This window comes from Myotis myotis, unplaced genomic scaffold (genome assembly GCF_014108235.1).
Source record: "Myotis myotis isolate mMyoMyo1 unplaced genomic scaffold, mMyoMyo1.p scaffold_m19_p_11, whole genome shotgun sequence".
Classification (NCBI taxonomy): domain Eukaryota; kingdom Metazoa; phylum Chordata; class Mammalia; order Chiroptera; family Vespertilionidae; genus Myotis; species Myotis myotis.
Genome location: NW_023416315.1, coordinates 45,529,851 through 45,546,663, shown reverse-complemented (window position 1 = coordinate 45,546,663; position 16,813 = coordinate 45,529,851). Strand labels below are relative to the sequence as shown.

General features: G+C 39.1%; 1 protein-coding gene across 1 annotated transcript in view; it reads right to left on the bottom strand.

Moving 5' to 3' along the window:
• Positions 1 to 11,404: 11,404 nt before the first annotated feature.
• The window catches only part of PCLO (piccolo presynaptic cytomatrix protein), a 273,992-nt gene continuing 268,583 nt past the window's right edge, over positions 11,405 to 16,813 (bottom strand). Inside the window, exon 25 of the mRNA XM_036328338.1 lies at positions 11,405 to 16,011. Coding sequence (XP_036184231.1) covers positions 15,871 to 16,011 — 141 coding nt within the window. The 3' untranslated portion in view covers positions 11,405 to 15,870. The remainder of the gene's footprint in view (positions 16,012 to 16,813) is intronic.

Here is a 16,813-nt window from a genome sequence, read left to right as displayed (position 1 = left end):
TACAGTGAATTCTTGCTAATGACTGTGGTGGCGGCTGTGGAAGTGTTCACTGATTCCTGAAAACCTGCTGTGGGGAGCACATGAAACCAACAACTTTCAGACATGGCCCGGTGAACACTGAGGCCATTGGTCCCAAAAGGGGCTCCCCCGCTGGCTGAGCAGGGGGAGAAGAGCCAGCCCATGCTTGCCTGAAAGGGCACTCCTCTAATGGACAAATTTTCCTTCGTGCCTCAGCTTGTCCAAGATTTTCTTCAGAATTATTTTGTGTAATCTGAGGCTTTCTTCTTCCCCAATCCTTCTTAGTCTTCACTGTTGTGATCCTGCCATTTCAGTCTGAAGTCTCTCCCTGCCTACTCCCCCCACATCCCAACCACCACCACCCAGCTTTATTCTTCACAGGAATTCCCTTAATCCCTTGTACATGTAATCCCACCCTGTTATCTACTGCTTGGAAGACCCAGACTGGCACACGTGATACATAGGGTGGTCTGAGGAAACAGGTGGTAAGATGGGATTTGGGGACCAGGTTACTCACTATCCAGCTGGCAAGTAAGAGAAATTCTAGGCATAGATAACCAAGTGGCAGTTATGATTTCATAAATGGTGACTTAGAAAGATGGCGCCATGGAGAGGATTGTCCTTGCTGATGTGGCAACAAAGATATTTGAAAGATACAGGGTGAAAAACGCCAATCAGCACAGCATGGTGACTGTTACTGATAAAGTGAATTGAGGCCTTATAGAGGGATCATGATAAACTGAGGGCAGTTCACAAGATAATTAAAGTGTGACAGCTGGAGGGCCTCCATGGGAGTTTAAATAGAAGCCCTTGCTTCCTGCATTGGAAGAGAAGATGCAGAAGAGCAGCTGACCCTGATTTCATGGTTAGAACTGCAGACCTCCAGAGACATTTAAATGTTCAGCAAAGACCAAACGGGCACCCTAAACCTGGAACCTGACAGAACTGGAACACCTGAGTGAATGCCAGCCAAGATGGCCTTAATGTTCCCCTCAGCTTGGCTAAACTTCACACAGGTTTCTTTCTGCCTCTGAGGCCCTCACCTCCCTTTCTTTAGAGCCGTGGTCAGCAAACTATGGCTCTCAAGCCACATGCGGCTCTTTGGCCCCTTTAGTGTGGCTCTTCCTAAGCCTTAGGAGTACCCTAATTAAGTTAATAACAATGTACCTACCTATATAGTGTAAGTTTAAAAAATTTGGCTCTCAAAAGAAATTTCAATCGTTGTACTGTTGATATTTGGCTCTGTTGACTAACGAGTTTGTCGACCACTGCTTTAGAGCATTTATTTTGGACAACATGTAATTATATACTTTTGCTTTGCCCTTATGAGATATAAATCCTTTTAAAACCCTCTGGACTGTTTCACAACTGAGAAGTGTTTTTCTAAAGGGCCTCAGAGCCATCCTTTCCAAATCTCATTATCAGGGGAGATCGTGCACCATGTCACAGTCTCTGTGGCAGGGTAGGAGCCCAGCTTCCATGGACACCAATTAGCGAACACAGATGACCTAATCTCAGAGAAAAGCATTTGCTAACTCAGGAATAAGTCAATTTGCTAGACACATCCTATCGATCAACTCCCTGCCTCCCCTCCCCCGATTCTCTAGCACTTTTCCACTAGCTCACCCCGAGTCTGAAAACCCTCCCGGCCCTTTCTTTCCATGGAGTTGAGCTCAGATGGAATTCTGGCCTCCCTCTTTGGTTTCAATAGCTTTGAAGAAAGTCTTCCTGAGCAATTTTTGCTTCAACAATCCCCCTGAGAATTGTACCTCTTTAGATTTCTCTCCCATGCAGGAAGAGGCTGCAAGACAACAGGTGGCCCTCTCAAGAGTTGCCCCCTCACCCCATTTTATCAAACAGGCTAACAAGTGTGATTAAATTTCAGACGAATCTAATGAGAGACAAGATGGGCCTGATTATAGAAGAGCAGGATTACACACTGAAGAAGTTGCAAGAATTAGCTACCATGTACCAGCAGAAGCTAAGGGAGTACCCCTGGGGTTAAATTCTGAGGTCGTTTGATCAAGGAGGCCAGAATTAAAAACCTTAAAAACCGAGTAAGAACAACTTATAGACTTGGCAGCATTTTCTTGGAACATTTGATTTTATAACCTGGTAAGGACACCAGAAATGGGACAAAGTCATTGCTAAGAGTAGCTCTTAGAAGCCAGGAATAGGTGATGGCCCACACTGAACAAAGTGCAAATGCCTATGTTGCCTGGCAAACTGTAGAGGAAGAAGAAAAATATAGGAAGAAGCCCGGCTGGTGTGACTCAGTGGTTGAGCATTCACCTATGAACCAGGAGGTCATGGTTTGATTCCAGGTCAGGGCACATGCCCAGGATGCAGGCTCAATCCCCAGTGGGGAGCATGGGGGAGGCATCAAATCAATGATTTTCTCTCATTATTGATGTTTCTATCTCTCTCTCTCCATTTCCCTTCCTTTCTAAAATCAATAAAAAATATTTTTAAAAAGAAAGGAAGAAGAAAAAGGTGGAATGGATGCTATGCGAGGCCAGAATATCCATTAGAGGATTATGCTTTCTGGGAGGTCCTAGGGAATCCAGCACTGAGCAAGGCTAATGCATTGGTAAGGGGTGTCAGCATCCATAAGAAGTTCAGTGGCAGATCATCTTGAAGTGACAAGGCAGTCAGTAGGAGAGGTATACACAGAGCTGGTCTGATCAGTATCCTTGAAGATGATGAAGTCTGAAAGTAATTGAGGTGAGGTGGCAGTGCTTAACTGCCAAAAGCAAGAACCCACAAAACTGGTGTAGCAGTCAAGGGGGGCTTGACCCTCAGGAAGTTAGAGATTGTTAATAGAACATGACATCGCCAAGTACAAATTAGATAGGTAGCCAATGAGTGTGCTGTTTAACTCTCCCATCAGAAGGAGGTTAGAATAGAGGAACAGGAAGCTGAGGTGGTTGTCTCAATAAAACTTGCAATTCTTTGCCCAGTTCTCAAACCTAAACCAATTTTGAAAAGCAGAATCTATTAATTGAAGAGATGACCAGGAAACACCACAGTAAGTATATACTGTAATGACTCTCTAGAGAGTTATAGCCATTTACTCGTGTGACCCTACACTAGGAAAAGAGAAATACCCAGAGGACTACTGAGCACAGTCTAAGTTGACATTGACAACTGGAGACTCAGTGTATCCTCATGACCCCCGAGTTAGGGTGGGGATTATACGAGTCAAGTTATAAATGGAAACCTGCTAAAGTATGGCTTATAGTGAATTCACTGTATCCATAGACACAATTTATGGTCATGGTCATTTCCTGGTCTCTAACTATGTAATTGAGATTGCCACTTGGCAGTTGGAGCATTGTCTATGTTAGGACCTTGGACTTATTAGAAAGGCCAAGTGGAGGACTCCAGAATTCCTCCCAACCATGATCATAGATCAAAACATCCATGAGGGTTAGGAAGGAAGAGTAGAAATAAACACCATCATTAGAAACCTAAAGGATACAGAAGCATGGCCATCACATATCTCTAAGTCACCATTCTGGCCCCTGGAGAAAATGCTTGGATCATGCAGAATGACTGTAGACTACTGTAAGCTCAGCCTAGTAATAGCTCTGGTCCAGAGTGGCGATGCCATATGTGGCATTGGTGCTAGAGCTAACGAATAAGGCTTTAGTTACATGGTATACAGGCATGGATTTTGCAAATGCACATTTTTAAAATTCTGATAATAAAAGATCAGGAAAAATTTGCATTTATGTGGAATAGACAACAATACATATTGTTTTGCACCAAGGCTGTATTAACTCTCCCAACCCACTGTCATATTCAAAAGAGATCTACATCATGTGGATATTTTACATATTATCAGATTGATCAGTACATTGATGACATTATGTTGATATTAAATTGGGTGCTATGTAAAAAACTGGTGGCTAGCACACTGAGGCCTTGATAAGACACATTTCAGGAAACTGCTATTTCAATCTAGTTTTTATGTGTCTAGCTGTCAGGAGTATTTGAGATCCCCTGAAAGGTAAATGACAACATGATGCATCTTCCAAAGCCTAAAACAGAAAGGCAGCACAACAGCTGGCAGATCTTTCTGGGTCCTGGCTGGAACACAGTCTACACACAGCAGTACTTTTATAGCCTTACGTTCAATGATATGGAAGGTTCCCAACTCGGAATGAGTCCCAGAGTGAAAAAGAGCCCTGCAGCTGGTCAGACTGAGGTACAGATAGCCCGACTGCTTGGGCCATGCAATCTCATAGGCTCTATAATGTTGGAAGCCTCGGTGTGGGAAAAGATGGAATGTAAGTTTATGGCAAGTCCCATAAGGAGAATCAAAATGCAGCTACTTGGATTCTGGAACAAGGCCATGCCACCTGCACTGGAGAATTATACTGCATTTTACAATCACCTGCTGGCATGATACTTGGCCCTGCTAGAGACTTAACCTTGGGGAACCAAGTGGCCACACATCTGGGACTACTCAGAATGAGCCGAGTTGTCTTAGAGCCTCAATGTCATAAAGTCAGAAGGCTCAGCAGTGGACCCATGATCAGCTAGAAACTGTCATTTGAAATGAAGTTTAAATGACAACAGAGCGCACCGGCAAGCTGCACAAGCAGATGGTCCAGACTCCATGTCACTAGTTCCCCTTTGTGAGTAAATTCCCTATGACCAGCTGAAGAAAGAGGAAAAGCCCTAGCTTGATTTATGGATGGGTAGATTCGGTGTAGGAGTCCAAACTGAAACTGGATAACAAAGACAGCAGTATTGATTGATATAGGGCAGAATACCAAGTAGTGCTATTGTATTGAGATGGCAGATAACATCAATACTGGAATACTGAGGAGGGAAAATCCTCCCAGTGGGTTGAGGTACAAATGGAGAACTTGTTTTTTGTGGGGAAAAAAGTGACCTGAGAGGGAGAATACAGGAAGATGTCTAGACATTTGCTAATGGCCTAGTAGACTGGTCAGGAACATGGAAGGAAAAGAATGGAAGAGACATCAAAGTATGAAATAGCATTTGGACCTTTGGTGGCAAAGCAGCCACCAAAAAAAGAGGCATTGAACAATGAGGTAGAGAAAATAATTTGGCCATTTGACATTGGCCATTTTTAATAAAATTTTAATATGCCTTTGTTCACTTTACTGACAACAATTCACTTTCAGGGTGTTTTTCATTTTAGATTCTAAACTTCAGATTATTTCTGAGGCACTAGCTAATCAGCATTTCACACTGATTTTCCTTAAACCTTTTTTTTTCTTTGTCATTGACCATTCCAGAACTGACATTTTGGAATGTCCACAGTCACAATATGGGTACTTCTTGATCATCAGCAAAGATTAGATGATGTTTATGCTTATTGCTTTCTTTTAATTGTCCCCATACCTTTCTATTGTACTTATAAACTAGAAGCCAAGATTTATGACAATGCATAGACATCATGAATTACCAATACAGAATTAGCAAAACAGAATTCTACCAGAAGCACAGTAAGTGCTACAAAAAGTGAGCTTTATTTTATTGATTACACATATTTGATTCAGATATTGACTCATGGTAAGCATACAATCTTGTTTTAAAACTTGACTAATTATAGTGACTTTTGGGGGGAGGTTCCATAAAATGAGCAACAAATTAGTCAACAGAAAGGTTTTGTTTAGTGTTCTCAATTTTGTTAGATCTATAGAAAACCTTGTGGATTATGTAGTCCTTTAGTCTTAGAAAACTGAGACTTGAGAAGGGAGATAGTGTTACGTTACAGCACAAATTAGTGGTAAAACTATGGTTAGAAACCTGTTATTCAGGCTGTCTAGTGTTTTTCCACTGTCATAGAGTCTCTTGTGCCTAGGATTATGTTATTTGAAAATACTGTGCTTACCCACATGAAATTCATATTTCTTCAATAACTCAACTCTTCATTTAATCTGTCCGAATGATAGCTCTCATTCTAAATGACTCTTGCATTTGCTTCTTACAAAAAGAGTATCAAGAATGCAATTTAAGACAATTGTGATAATACTGAAAACTGAAAAGGGACAGCAGATTAAAAATTCCCAAATTACTAATTTGTTCCAGGCATACCTGGGAGATACTGCAGGTTCAGTTCCAGCTCACAGCAATGAATAGAGTTGTAATCTTCTTGCTGGTGGTGGGTGTTACCATCACTTTGTAAAAAAACAAACAACATTAACATCTTTGTAGCACAATAAAACAAGGTATAACCATATTTTGTAGAGACAAATTACATCTCTAATCAGCTGATTTTAAGTAAGAAGGTTATATTCAACTAAGGGCTCAGTGCACGAAATTCCTGCACTGAAGGGGGGTGGTCCCTCAGCCCAGCCTGCCCCCTCTCACATACTGGGAGCCCTCAGGGGATGTCCTACTGATGGCTTAGGCCCACTCCCTGCTCCCCTTGGGGATCGGGCCTAAGCCACAGTCTGGCCTCCCTTTGTGGGATGCGGCCGGGCTGATCAGGGGAAGGCGCCAGCCCCATCACCCCGCTGCTTCAGCCACTGCCAGTCACCGCAGCCACCAAGGTGTTTTCATCAACATGGACTCCAGTCCCTTCACCATGAAAAAATGACAACTTTCTTTAGGCATTTTCAAGGTGTGTCTTTCATAGGATATGACATTTCTTTATTATTTTTTTTATCCTCACCCGAGGGTATGTTTCCATTGATTTTTAGAGAATGTGGAAGAGAAAGGGAAAGACAGAGAGAAACATCAAAGTGACAGGAGCACTTTGATTGGTTGCCTCCTGCATGAGCCCTGACCTGGGCCCTGGCCAGGGAGGAGCCTGCAACCTAGGTACATGCCCTTGGTCAGAATTGAACCCAGACCCTGTGGTCAGTAGGCCGAGGCATTATCCACTGAGCCAAACCGGCTAGGGCAGGATATGACACTTCTTAGCTCTCCAGCAGCGGACCTTTGTTTTTTTTTCCAGGAGTGAGGTGGAAAAACCCTACATCACCTTCTTAGATTCTTATTACCCAAGTTACTAAGAATATTACCAGTGGCATAAAGGGTGCTTAGCCAATGAGCAGTCAGAAAAGGTGCTTCCTCTGTAGTTCACACCAAACCCCAGCTCGGCCCCTGCCCAGGCCTAAGGCCTCTGGCCAGGCATTAGGACTGGGCAGGGGACCCCCAACCTGCTCTGATTGCCGGCTCTGCCCCTGCCCAGGCCTCAGTCCTCTTGCTGGGGCGTTAGGCCTGGGCAGGGGACCCCTAGCCTGCTCCGATTGCCAGCTCTGCCCCTTCCTAGGCCCCAAGACTCTGGCCGGGGGGGTTAGGCCTGGGCAGGGGACCCCCAGCCCCCTCCGATTGACGGCTCTGCCCCTTCCCAGGCCTAAGTCCTCTGGCCAGGGTGTTAGGCCTGGGCAGGGGACCCCCATCCCCATGCGATAGCCAGCAGGGGCCCCCCTCAGCTCTGATTGCAGGCTCAGGCCCTGCCCAGGAGTCCCCTGGCTCAGGCCCTTCCTAGGCTGCTCAGGGCCCACACGGGGCCTACCTTGGAGTGACCTGGGTGCCCTATGATGTTTCCCGGACCCAGGCTACTGGTGCCTAGTATGCAAATTAACTGCCTAACTGCCATCTCAGTTGGGTTAATTTGCATATCTGCTCCTGATTGGCTGGTGGCTGGTGGGTGTAGATTAGATAACCTGGGTGGGCATGCCGGATCTCACCAGCTGAAAGACTTTAAGCCAGTCAATGAAGGAAAAATACCACATGATCTCACTCATTCATGGATAATAGAGACCATTATAAACTTTTGAACAATAATAGATACAGAGGCAGAGCTGCCTCAAACAGATTGTCAAACTGCAGTGGGAAGGCCGGGGAGAGTTGGGGGCAGGAGGGAGGGAGGTAAGAGATCAACCAAAGGACTTGTATGCATGCATATAAGCATAACCAATGGACATAAGACACTGGGGGATAGGGGAGGCTAGGGGACTGTCAAGGGCGGGGGGGGGGGGAAGGACCAATATGTAATACCCTTTGTAATACTTTAAGCAAAAAAAAAAATAAAAATAAAAAAATAAAAACCTTTCAAAACTTAGATTCCAAAATGAAGAAATTCCACCTGTAGATTGCGGTGTCAGCTTCTGCCTGAGCATTTTTAGTCTGCCCTAGAAAAAACCCAAATGTCTAAAAATAATCAAATACCTGTTGAGTCCACTTGTCAAAATTGGTTTCAGTCCCCATCATTCTACAGAACCGACCTACACGTTATAATTAACCACACTTTGCCAAACACATTTTCAATCTCTTTCTCAAAAAGCATGATTGCAGTTAACCATTACTTATCCTTGCTCTTTAAAAACAAAAACATTTTACAAGGCATAGATGTAGTGCAAGCCCTGACATTTTCCCCCATTTTTTATAATGCAAGTATGTGATTTAAGTTTTGATGGCAGAGGCATCCATTCCAAAGACTGAAATAAACACTTTGTCAGCCATGAGCCTGAAGAGCCACTGCTGCCTTTAGGGTTGATTTCAATACTGACCTTTTGAGCTACTTGTTTTCTCTTCCTGAATTTTAAGTTCCTCCTCTTCTGTTTTAAATTCACCAGTAACGCAGGAGCCCGTGAAACTCTAGGCCCCACTCTGACCCAAATAAAGCAGAACCCAGGCCCACGTGCATTCTCTTTACCTGGGACTTCGCTGTGTGGCCCCAGGTGTGCTGTGTCATTTCCAGGTCTTATAAGCAATCAACCTGTGTCTTTTCAAGGTTTCCTGATGATTATTGGTGAAGGGCATCTTAAAATCATAAGAATCACAGGCTTGGTCCAGACATAACATTTATTTATTTTTTGAAGGTAGTTGGGTGGTGCTTTGGTGCAGTCTGAAGGTGTCCACCCGTGCGCTGGTATATCCTGAAAACTAATGAGGTTGAGCAACTATTTATATGTTTATCCAAATGGTTATTTGGATTCTCATCTCAAATCCCTGTTCAAGCGTTTTTCCTATATTTCTATTGCATTGCTTTTCTTCTTCCTCTGATTTGTATGAGTTTTTGACACTAATCCTTTTTGTTTTATGTGTCAAATATCCTTCCTAATTTTTTTTTTTTTTTGCTTTCTCTGTCAACTTCTTTATGGCATCTGAGGAACAGAAGTGTTTAATTTTTTTGTAGTTGTTCAGTATTTTGTTTAGTAAATCTTTTCCTCTTGCAAATTTAAGAAGTTATTTTTCTATATTATCTTCTAAATGTTTTATAAATTTCTGTTTCAAATTATTGTATATGGAATGTATATTTTCAAATTGTGAGAGACAAGGTTCAATATTATTTTTTTCAAATAGTTACTCAATTGGTCCATGCTATTTGGAAGTTCATTCTCTGTTTTCTGAGCTCTATAAAACCTTGTGTTGGGAATGTCTGGGTGGCAGCAAACATAACACTGGCTGGCTGTCCCTGGCGTGGCCTGTCCGCAGGCCGGACGGAGCTTAGCAGGACAATTTCACCTGTCGGCCACCAGGGGTGCACACGTGAATCCTAGCAAACGCATTTCTTTCACAGCCAGTCCTCTGCTTATTTATTTGGAATCTACAAAAAGAATGCTGAGGTTTTCTGGGGCCTCAGCACTTTGCATAACAACTATAATATTCAATTTTTCAATCAATAAACATTGCATCTAGGTCTTACTTAATATCTTGACAATTTTATTAATTTCTTTATAGACAAGTCTTGAACTTCTTGGTTAATTTATGTCCAGGTCTTTGATACTTTTGCTGCTAGTAAAAATTGTCTTGAACTTTTCACTTTCCAACTTTCAGAAAAGAAATTTATTTTTGTATTTTGTAGTTTTTATGTTTGGTAAACTTGACAAATTCTCATATACTATTCTAAAAGAAATTGTTGTTGTTTTGGATTTTTTATACACAAAGATATAAAATCTACCAATAATTATATTTCTTTTCTTTTACTTCTTACTCCTTTATTTGTATTGATTTCTGGCCTTGACACAATGGCTAGAAACTCTGATAAAGGTATTGAAAAAAGTTATGGTAATAGGCATACTTGCTTTTTTCTGGTCACAAAAGAAAAGCCGTCAATCTTTTCACCAGCAGGATTTTTGTGTTTCTTTGGTAGGTAATATTCATCAGATTTAAAGAACACTCGTCCACTCCAAGTGTGCTGTAACATTTTTATTAAGAATGGATTTTGATTTTTATCAAAAGTGTTTCAGCATATTATGATTTTATACTTTAATATACTATCAATGTACTGAAATTCATTAATTTGTGTTCCGACATTGAGATAATCTTGTGTAAACTGGATAATTCAACTTGGTCTTGATTCTTATCACTTTTATGCATTGCTAGATTGGATTTGATCAGTTTTGGCTTTGGATATTGGTAACTATATTAATTTCTCATACCTGATGAAGGTAACTTTGCCTTCTTTCTCCTTTGATTGCCATGGGTTTGTTAGTTTCATTGATCTTTTCAAATAATCAAATTGTTGGAAGTCTATTTTTTACTAAATAATCCAGCTATTATTTTTTTAAAAATGGTAACTAGATAGAGAAAAATGTGTCCATCTTTCTCTCATTATCCCAACTTTTCTACAAAAACTACACTACTGCATAATCAAATATTGGTTGAGGGGAAATTTATATTTTTAAAGATATTTCAGGTAGAACTGATGATTGAATAGAATATCGCCATTTTGTAACAGCTAGTGAATTAATGGACCTATTCTAGGCATTGAGCAACAGTAGCCATGAACAGAACAAAATGAGACAGCCAGATATTATGCGTCTCCTAATGGAGGAATATAATAGGAACCTGTGGACCAAGTCAGATCTGTAGAGCAAAGGAGCAAGTGACAGACAATACGGAGTCAGAGGAACTCCTTAACTACGCTCTGAGTAGGCAGTCAGCAAAATACAGATTTCAAGGAATCTCACAGGTAGAAAGACCAAGTTTCTTCAAAAAATAAGATTCATTGAAAAAGAAGGGGTGAGGAGGAGACTATGTAGACTAGAAGAGGCTTATAAAACATATTAAAAATAAAACAGGAAAATGACACTAGTGTTTAGTAGGCAGATGCTAGCAACAAACCAGGAAATAATTATCATAAATATCAAGATAGTGGTTGCATTAAGGGATGGGGAGGGAATTGTGATAGAAATGGGTTAAATGGAGGTCTTATGAGATGGCTGGCTGAGTTCAATTTCTTGATCTGAGTGGTGATTACAAGAGCATCATACATATAATTTATTAAGCTATAAATTTGTTTTCTGTATCTGTTCTGTGTTTAAAATATGTTTTAAAGTGGGTGAGTAAATGCATTGATGATATATTTTTCACAGAAAATGTTTCAAAGTGTATTTATATATTAAATATCAATTTATCAGTTAACCACAAGAAGTCAATGTTGATGTTTTCAATATTTATTAGTAAGGCTGAGGCAACAGCCTTTAAACAGCACAATTTGCATAAGTTATCAAGATACATCTTGTGTACAATCACAAAACCAAGACGTATTTTCACATAAAGTAAAACTCAAGACAGATTTACAAGCATTTTTAAATTCAATTCTCATGTATTTCAGTTCAATTTATACAACCTTTAGCCCAAGAGTTTGTTCATTAGATTTTCCAGAGAGATTGGAGTAGAACAGAAAAGAACACATTACCAAATCACCAACATGGCATGCAACATATAGTTATAAACAAGACATATTTCCAAGTATTTTACTTTTTATTTTGAAAACAACTTTATTCGGTTTTTGTTTTTTTCAGACAAGAGTTATTTTTCTTTAACTCCAGATGTGTTTTTGTTAGGATATCAGCACACACGTTAATCAGTAGTGGGAGCACCTGAGCACATCACCAACAAATATATAGACACAATCAAACAATAATCATATTCACATGCTGAATGCCAAGTGAGATGAATACTTCGACTTTGTCTAATTTACCAAGTGTATAATTATATACAGGGCGACAAATTAAGAAAATGCTCTCAATCTACCTATCAGATAAGGAATCATTTGATTAAATGATTTAGATTTAATGGGGATCGTTAACAATAACAACATGGAACATATGATATGAACATATCAATGTTTCATATTCAATGAGAAAATCTATTTCACTCATTCATTCTTGTATTACATCAAAGGCAAGTAATTATTAAACAGACAGTTTATAATTATTCATTGAGCTTTCTTTCATTTCCATCTCAAGCTCAAAATAGGGAACACCACTCTGTCACACTTAGAGTTATAAACATATATAGCTGTAGTCGGCTGACTTTGGAATATTAGACATTGTAGCAATGAAAATAAGTTTTTAAAAATATTGTTATGATTTAAATAATAAAGTAAAAAAATACTATATCTTTATGATATCATAATGAAATGAAACATTGATTAAATAATTTCTAAGAAATTGGGCACAATATAGTGTATAGTTTTAATTTACTTCACATCACCACCAACCTAGTGTCACTATGGTTATCACCCTATCATCACAACTATTCCTATAATAAGAATCAATATCAGCTGGTTACCAGCTATTATAGTCCCACAATATGACTATTTTAATGTGTGTGATCCACAAAATTAATTCCACTGATGCTGAAAATATGCTTTTATTAGTGTGAGTAATTACAATATGGGCAACCTTAAGGAGCAAAGCAATCACTGCTCCTTAGTCCTGGATATTATTCTTTTAAACTAAAATGCTAAATAAAAAATACAGAGTCACCAAAAATCTCTTTTATCTTAAGTAAGAACAGGGGAAACACCACCTTTTTGCAACTAATGTTATTTATGTCTGCAACAACCATTCTGTAAATCCCTGTCTTTGGTGAAAATTTACTCTGTGCTTTTGCTTCTATAGCTAAAAGGTGTTTAGGACCAAATTTTCAACTAAGAAGCAACTTCAGTCCCTGATGACGCAATGAAACTGTGGGGAAAATTAGGATGCTTTTCAAGGTATAAGAGCTGTGTTATTTTGGACTAATGTGTTATTTTGAAGATTACAAACTTTGTAACTATTAGGATAAAGAAAAAAAGCTAATTCCAATAAAATAAAAAGTGGAAAAGCAGGTGCTGTGACATATACAAAAAAAGTAAAAAACACCAAGAGCCCTATTTGCAATTAAAAAAGAAATAGTTAGAGGGTTATCAAGATCATTCAGAAGTGCATTCATATAAGGATCAATGTTGCATAGAATAGTTCCAGTACAACCTAGGAGTGGTGAGCTGCACTCTTGGTAAACCATGGCAGGATCTTATGCTCTCTGAAGGGGGATGCTGGTGCACAAAAAGAAGCCCTGTTGTTAACTCTCTTGATTGACTTGGCCTCATCACCAGTTCCTTGGAACAGAGAGGCACCTGTAATGGAAAGACCCCTACTCTTACAGGTCAAATAGCTACCAAGGGATGCTCTTTGTTTTGGTGGCACCTTCAGTTGTATTACTCTAAAAGAAGTTGCAACAACTGGTAACTAACTGGTTATATAACCTGTCACGCATACCTCTGGATGTTCTATAAGTGGCTGCAGAAGAGGACCTAAGGTAAGCTCGAGTTCCCTTTCAATGGAAAGTAGCAGAGCCTTTTTTATGTCAGAAGGATATCTTTCTGAACTATTTCTTTCCCCAATTATGAGTGATGATTATCAGCTTCCTAAAGTGCTAACTTCTGCTGGAAATATCCATGGCAACCATCAACAGATATAGTTGCCTCTAAAAATAAAATTCTAGCAATATCAAATCTTGAGTGATCCCCTCCACACATGCTCATTTTAAAGAAGTATCAATGATAAACAACATTGTTTTGTCAGGGAAGGAAGGATAAAAACAATGGAGGAAAGAATAAATGACTATTAGCTTTCTTAGACTGAGTAAGAGTGAATTTGTATTTTTTCATTAAAGATAAGAAATTATTTTATTTTTAATGTTTTACATTTAACCAATTCCTTTTGAATTTAAAGTATGCTTTCTTTAAAAATGAGAAAATTCAATATCCAAATAATATATTTGGAGATGATTTCTCTAAACTCACTAAAACCTCACCCTTCAATAAAGAAGTAGCATTTAAGTTTAGAATGCTCTGAGAAGCAATTTAATTAATTTATTTTGGGATAGGATATGGGAATGGGATAAAATCAGTATGTTACTTAATTTGCAAATAACCCAATTTACAAATAGTTTTTATTTAATTCTTCACCTTTTTTAGATTAAATGGAAATGTATATTTAAGAAAAATTCTTTTTGGAACTAATATACTGCTCTTACCCATGATGATGAGTGCCACTGGTTAGGAAGATGCTTTTTTGCATATAAAATTTGAAAAATAAAAAGCTGCATAATAATTATTCCTCACTTATGTGTATAAAACTATACTTGGAAATGTGCTTTCATTTTCTCTCTCATATCACTTAGTCTGATCATCCTACATCCCTCCAGGAAGGCTAGAAATATTAAGCTTACTTATACTACAAATAAGGACACTGGGGGAAAGCGAGTTTAAGTGACATGTGCAAGGTGACCCAGTTAGTCAGTGGCAGAACCAAGACCCGAAGGCAGGCCTTTAAATCCCAACTGAGAGTGTTTCCTACAACTGTGTGTCCCTTGCCTTGTTAATGTTGTTGGCTGATGGAGGAGAGGGTGCTTCCTTTTAGTGACTTAGACATTGGTGCTTTCATTCTATACTATTCAAACAGCTCACAATATATTCAATATAATGTGAACTTTTCATACATTTTTCCCAACATGAACAAACTTGATCACTGTGATATCATCACTAAAAGAAGAAAATGGAGCAGAGAGAGAATCTGAGGGTTTTCATTGTACAATCAGTTAATGTGTTAAGAAAAAAAAACAATCATGAAAAAGCAGAAAATGATACCAGTTTAATAAATCAGGGTCAGAGATTACTAGGATTTGTTTGCCAGAGGAATAATTTTCACTCCGTCAATACATCACTCAAGAGAAATGAAATCTGTGGGATAATACATTCATTTGTAATTCCACAAAAAAATTATCATGCTTCCTAGAACATACTAATTTAATCTATGTCCTTTGGTATGTAGAATGAAAATGTCTTGATTTAAGGGTAAATTATGAAGATTTTGTTTTCAACCAAGGTCCCAACATTTTGTGGTGCAATATTCTTTCTTAGCTAATCCTGGCTTTATTTCTAGATAAATGTAATCCCATTTCTACTTAGTATTATCTTCAGTCTACATTACTTCAGATTGTACAAATGTGCTTTTACAACATGGATTCCAAAATTAATGTGGTTTACCCTTGTAACATTTAAACACAGAGAAAACCATAATTTCTACATTTTGGGTTCTCTTTTTCCTATGACCACAACTCCCTTACTTCTAGCCTTGGACACATATTGTAGGTGTATCCTATGTAACAATCTCAAAACAATACATTGTCTGAGAAGATAAAAGAAAACTTTTGAAAACAGATTGATCACATCAGTTCTTTCCTTTCAACCAAGGACTATTTGCCTAAAGGACTACTTTTGTCGGCATTAGAAACCATTTTTAAACTTCGAGCCTCTGCCTTTAGCTCTAGCTCACCTCTGCTCAAAGATTTTCGCATTAAGTAGCCAAACATTTTCTCACTGTCTTTCTTGACAGCTGCAAGAAATCCGAGGTCTCAGACCTCCTTTTCCTTTTGGCCTTCCACACATGAAACATTTTCAATTGAGTTTCTTTCTGTGTTTCACAACAACACACTCACAAGGCTGTAAGTATGTTTTTGCCTGTTGTTCCTCCTCTCATGTTTACCCCTGAAAACATAGCTTAATACAATAGTATCCAACTATAGTCTTGATTCGAGATCATTTAGTGCAGTTTCTATAACCTGAGAAGACACATTTCTTCAATGGGTTTGAGTAGAATTGGCCAAAAGTTTGTGCCAGTTGACTATTCTTTTTCTGAGATCCACTTTGTCAAGCCAGACACAGGCTTCACCAATCAAGGTCTTTTTCATAAATTTCCCTCCATTGGAGAAAAGTAAAACCTAGAAAAAAAAAGAGCCTAAATTATATATACATGTGTATATTTTTTAATCTCTTTTAAGGACATTTTATCATCAAAGAAATCCCACAAACAATAACAGGAGTCCCCACACTGGGGACTGAGGTGTGGTAGCAGGCATACTTGCAAGTGAACTGATAACAAGAATTTCTTCAAAAGATTTGCATATGAATTCACATCAGCATTTCCCATCAAATTTATCACATTTCCACAAATGGATGACCTTTCTCCCTCTCAGTTCCTTTTCTAGCTACTTCATCTCTGTAAACGAGACATTTGTTCACGCAGACTGCAGAGTCTCCTTTCACTTTTTTATTCTCTCTCGTTCTAATGTAAGTTCACTCTCTCTATTCAGTCTCTGCTTTGTAATAGCACTGATCTTTGTCTCTGAAGGCCTTTGTTTTAAGTGCTGGCACCATGGTCTTCTCTTCCCATATTTTTTCATCTCTTTCCTTCCTTCTCCTTCTCCCTCCTTATTTTTTTAAAAAATAAGCTTTTACTGATTTTTAAGAGGAAGAGATAGAAACATTGATGAGATGGAAACATCAATGAAGAAGATTGGGCCAGCTGCCTCTGCACACCCCCTACTGGGGATTGACCCAGCAACCCCAGCACGTGGCCTGACCAGGAACCGAACCAGTTGTACATGGGTCCATGCTCAACCACTGAGCCACACCAACTGGGCTCCATTTTTATTCTTTAAAAAAATATATGTTTTTTTAATTGATTTCAGAGAGGAAGGGAGAGGGAGAGAAAGATAGAAACATTAATGATGAGAGAGAATC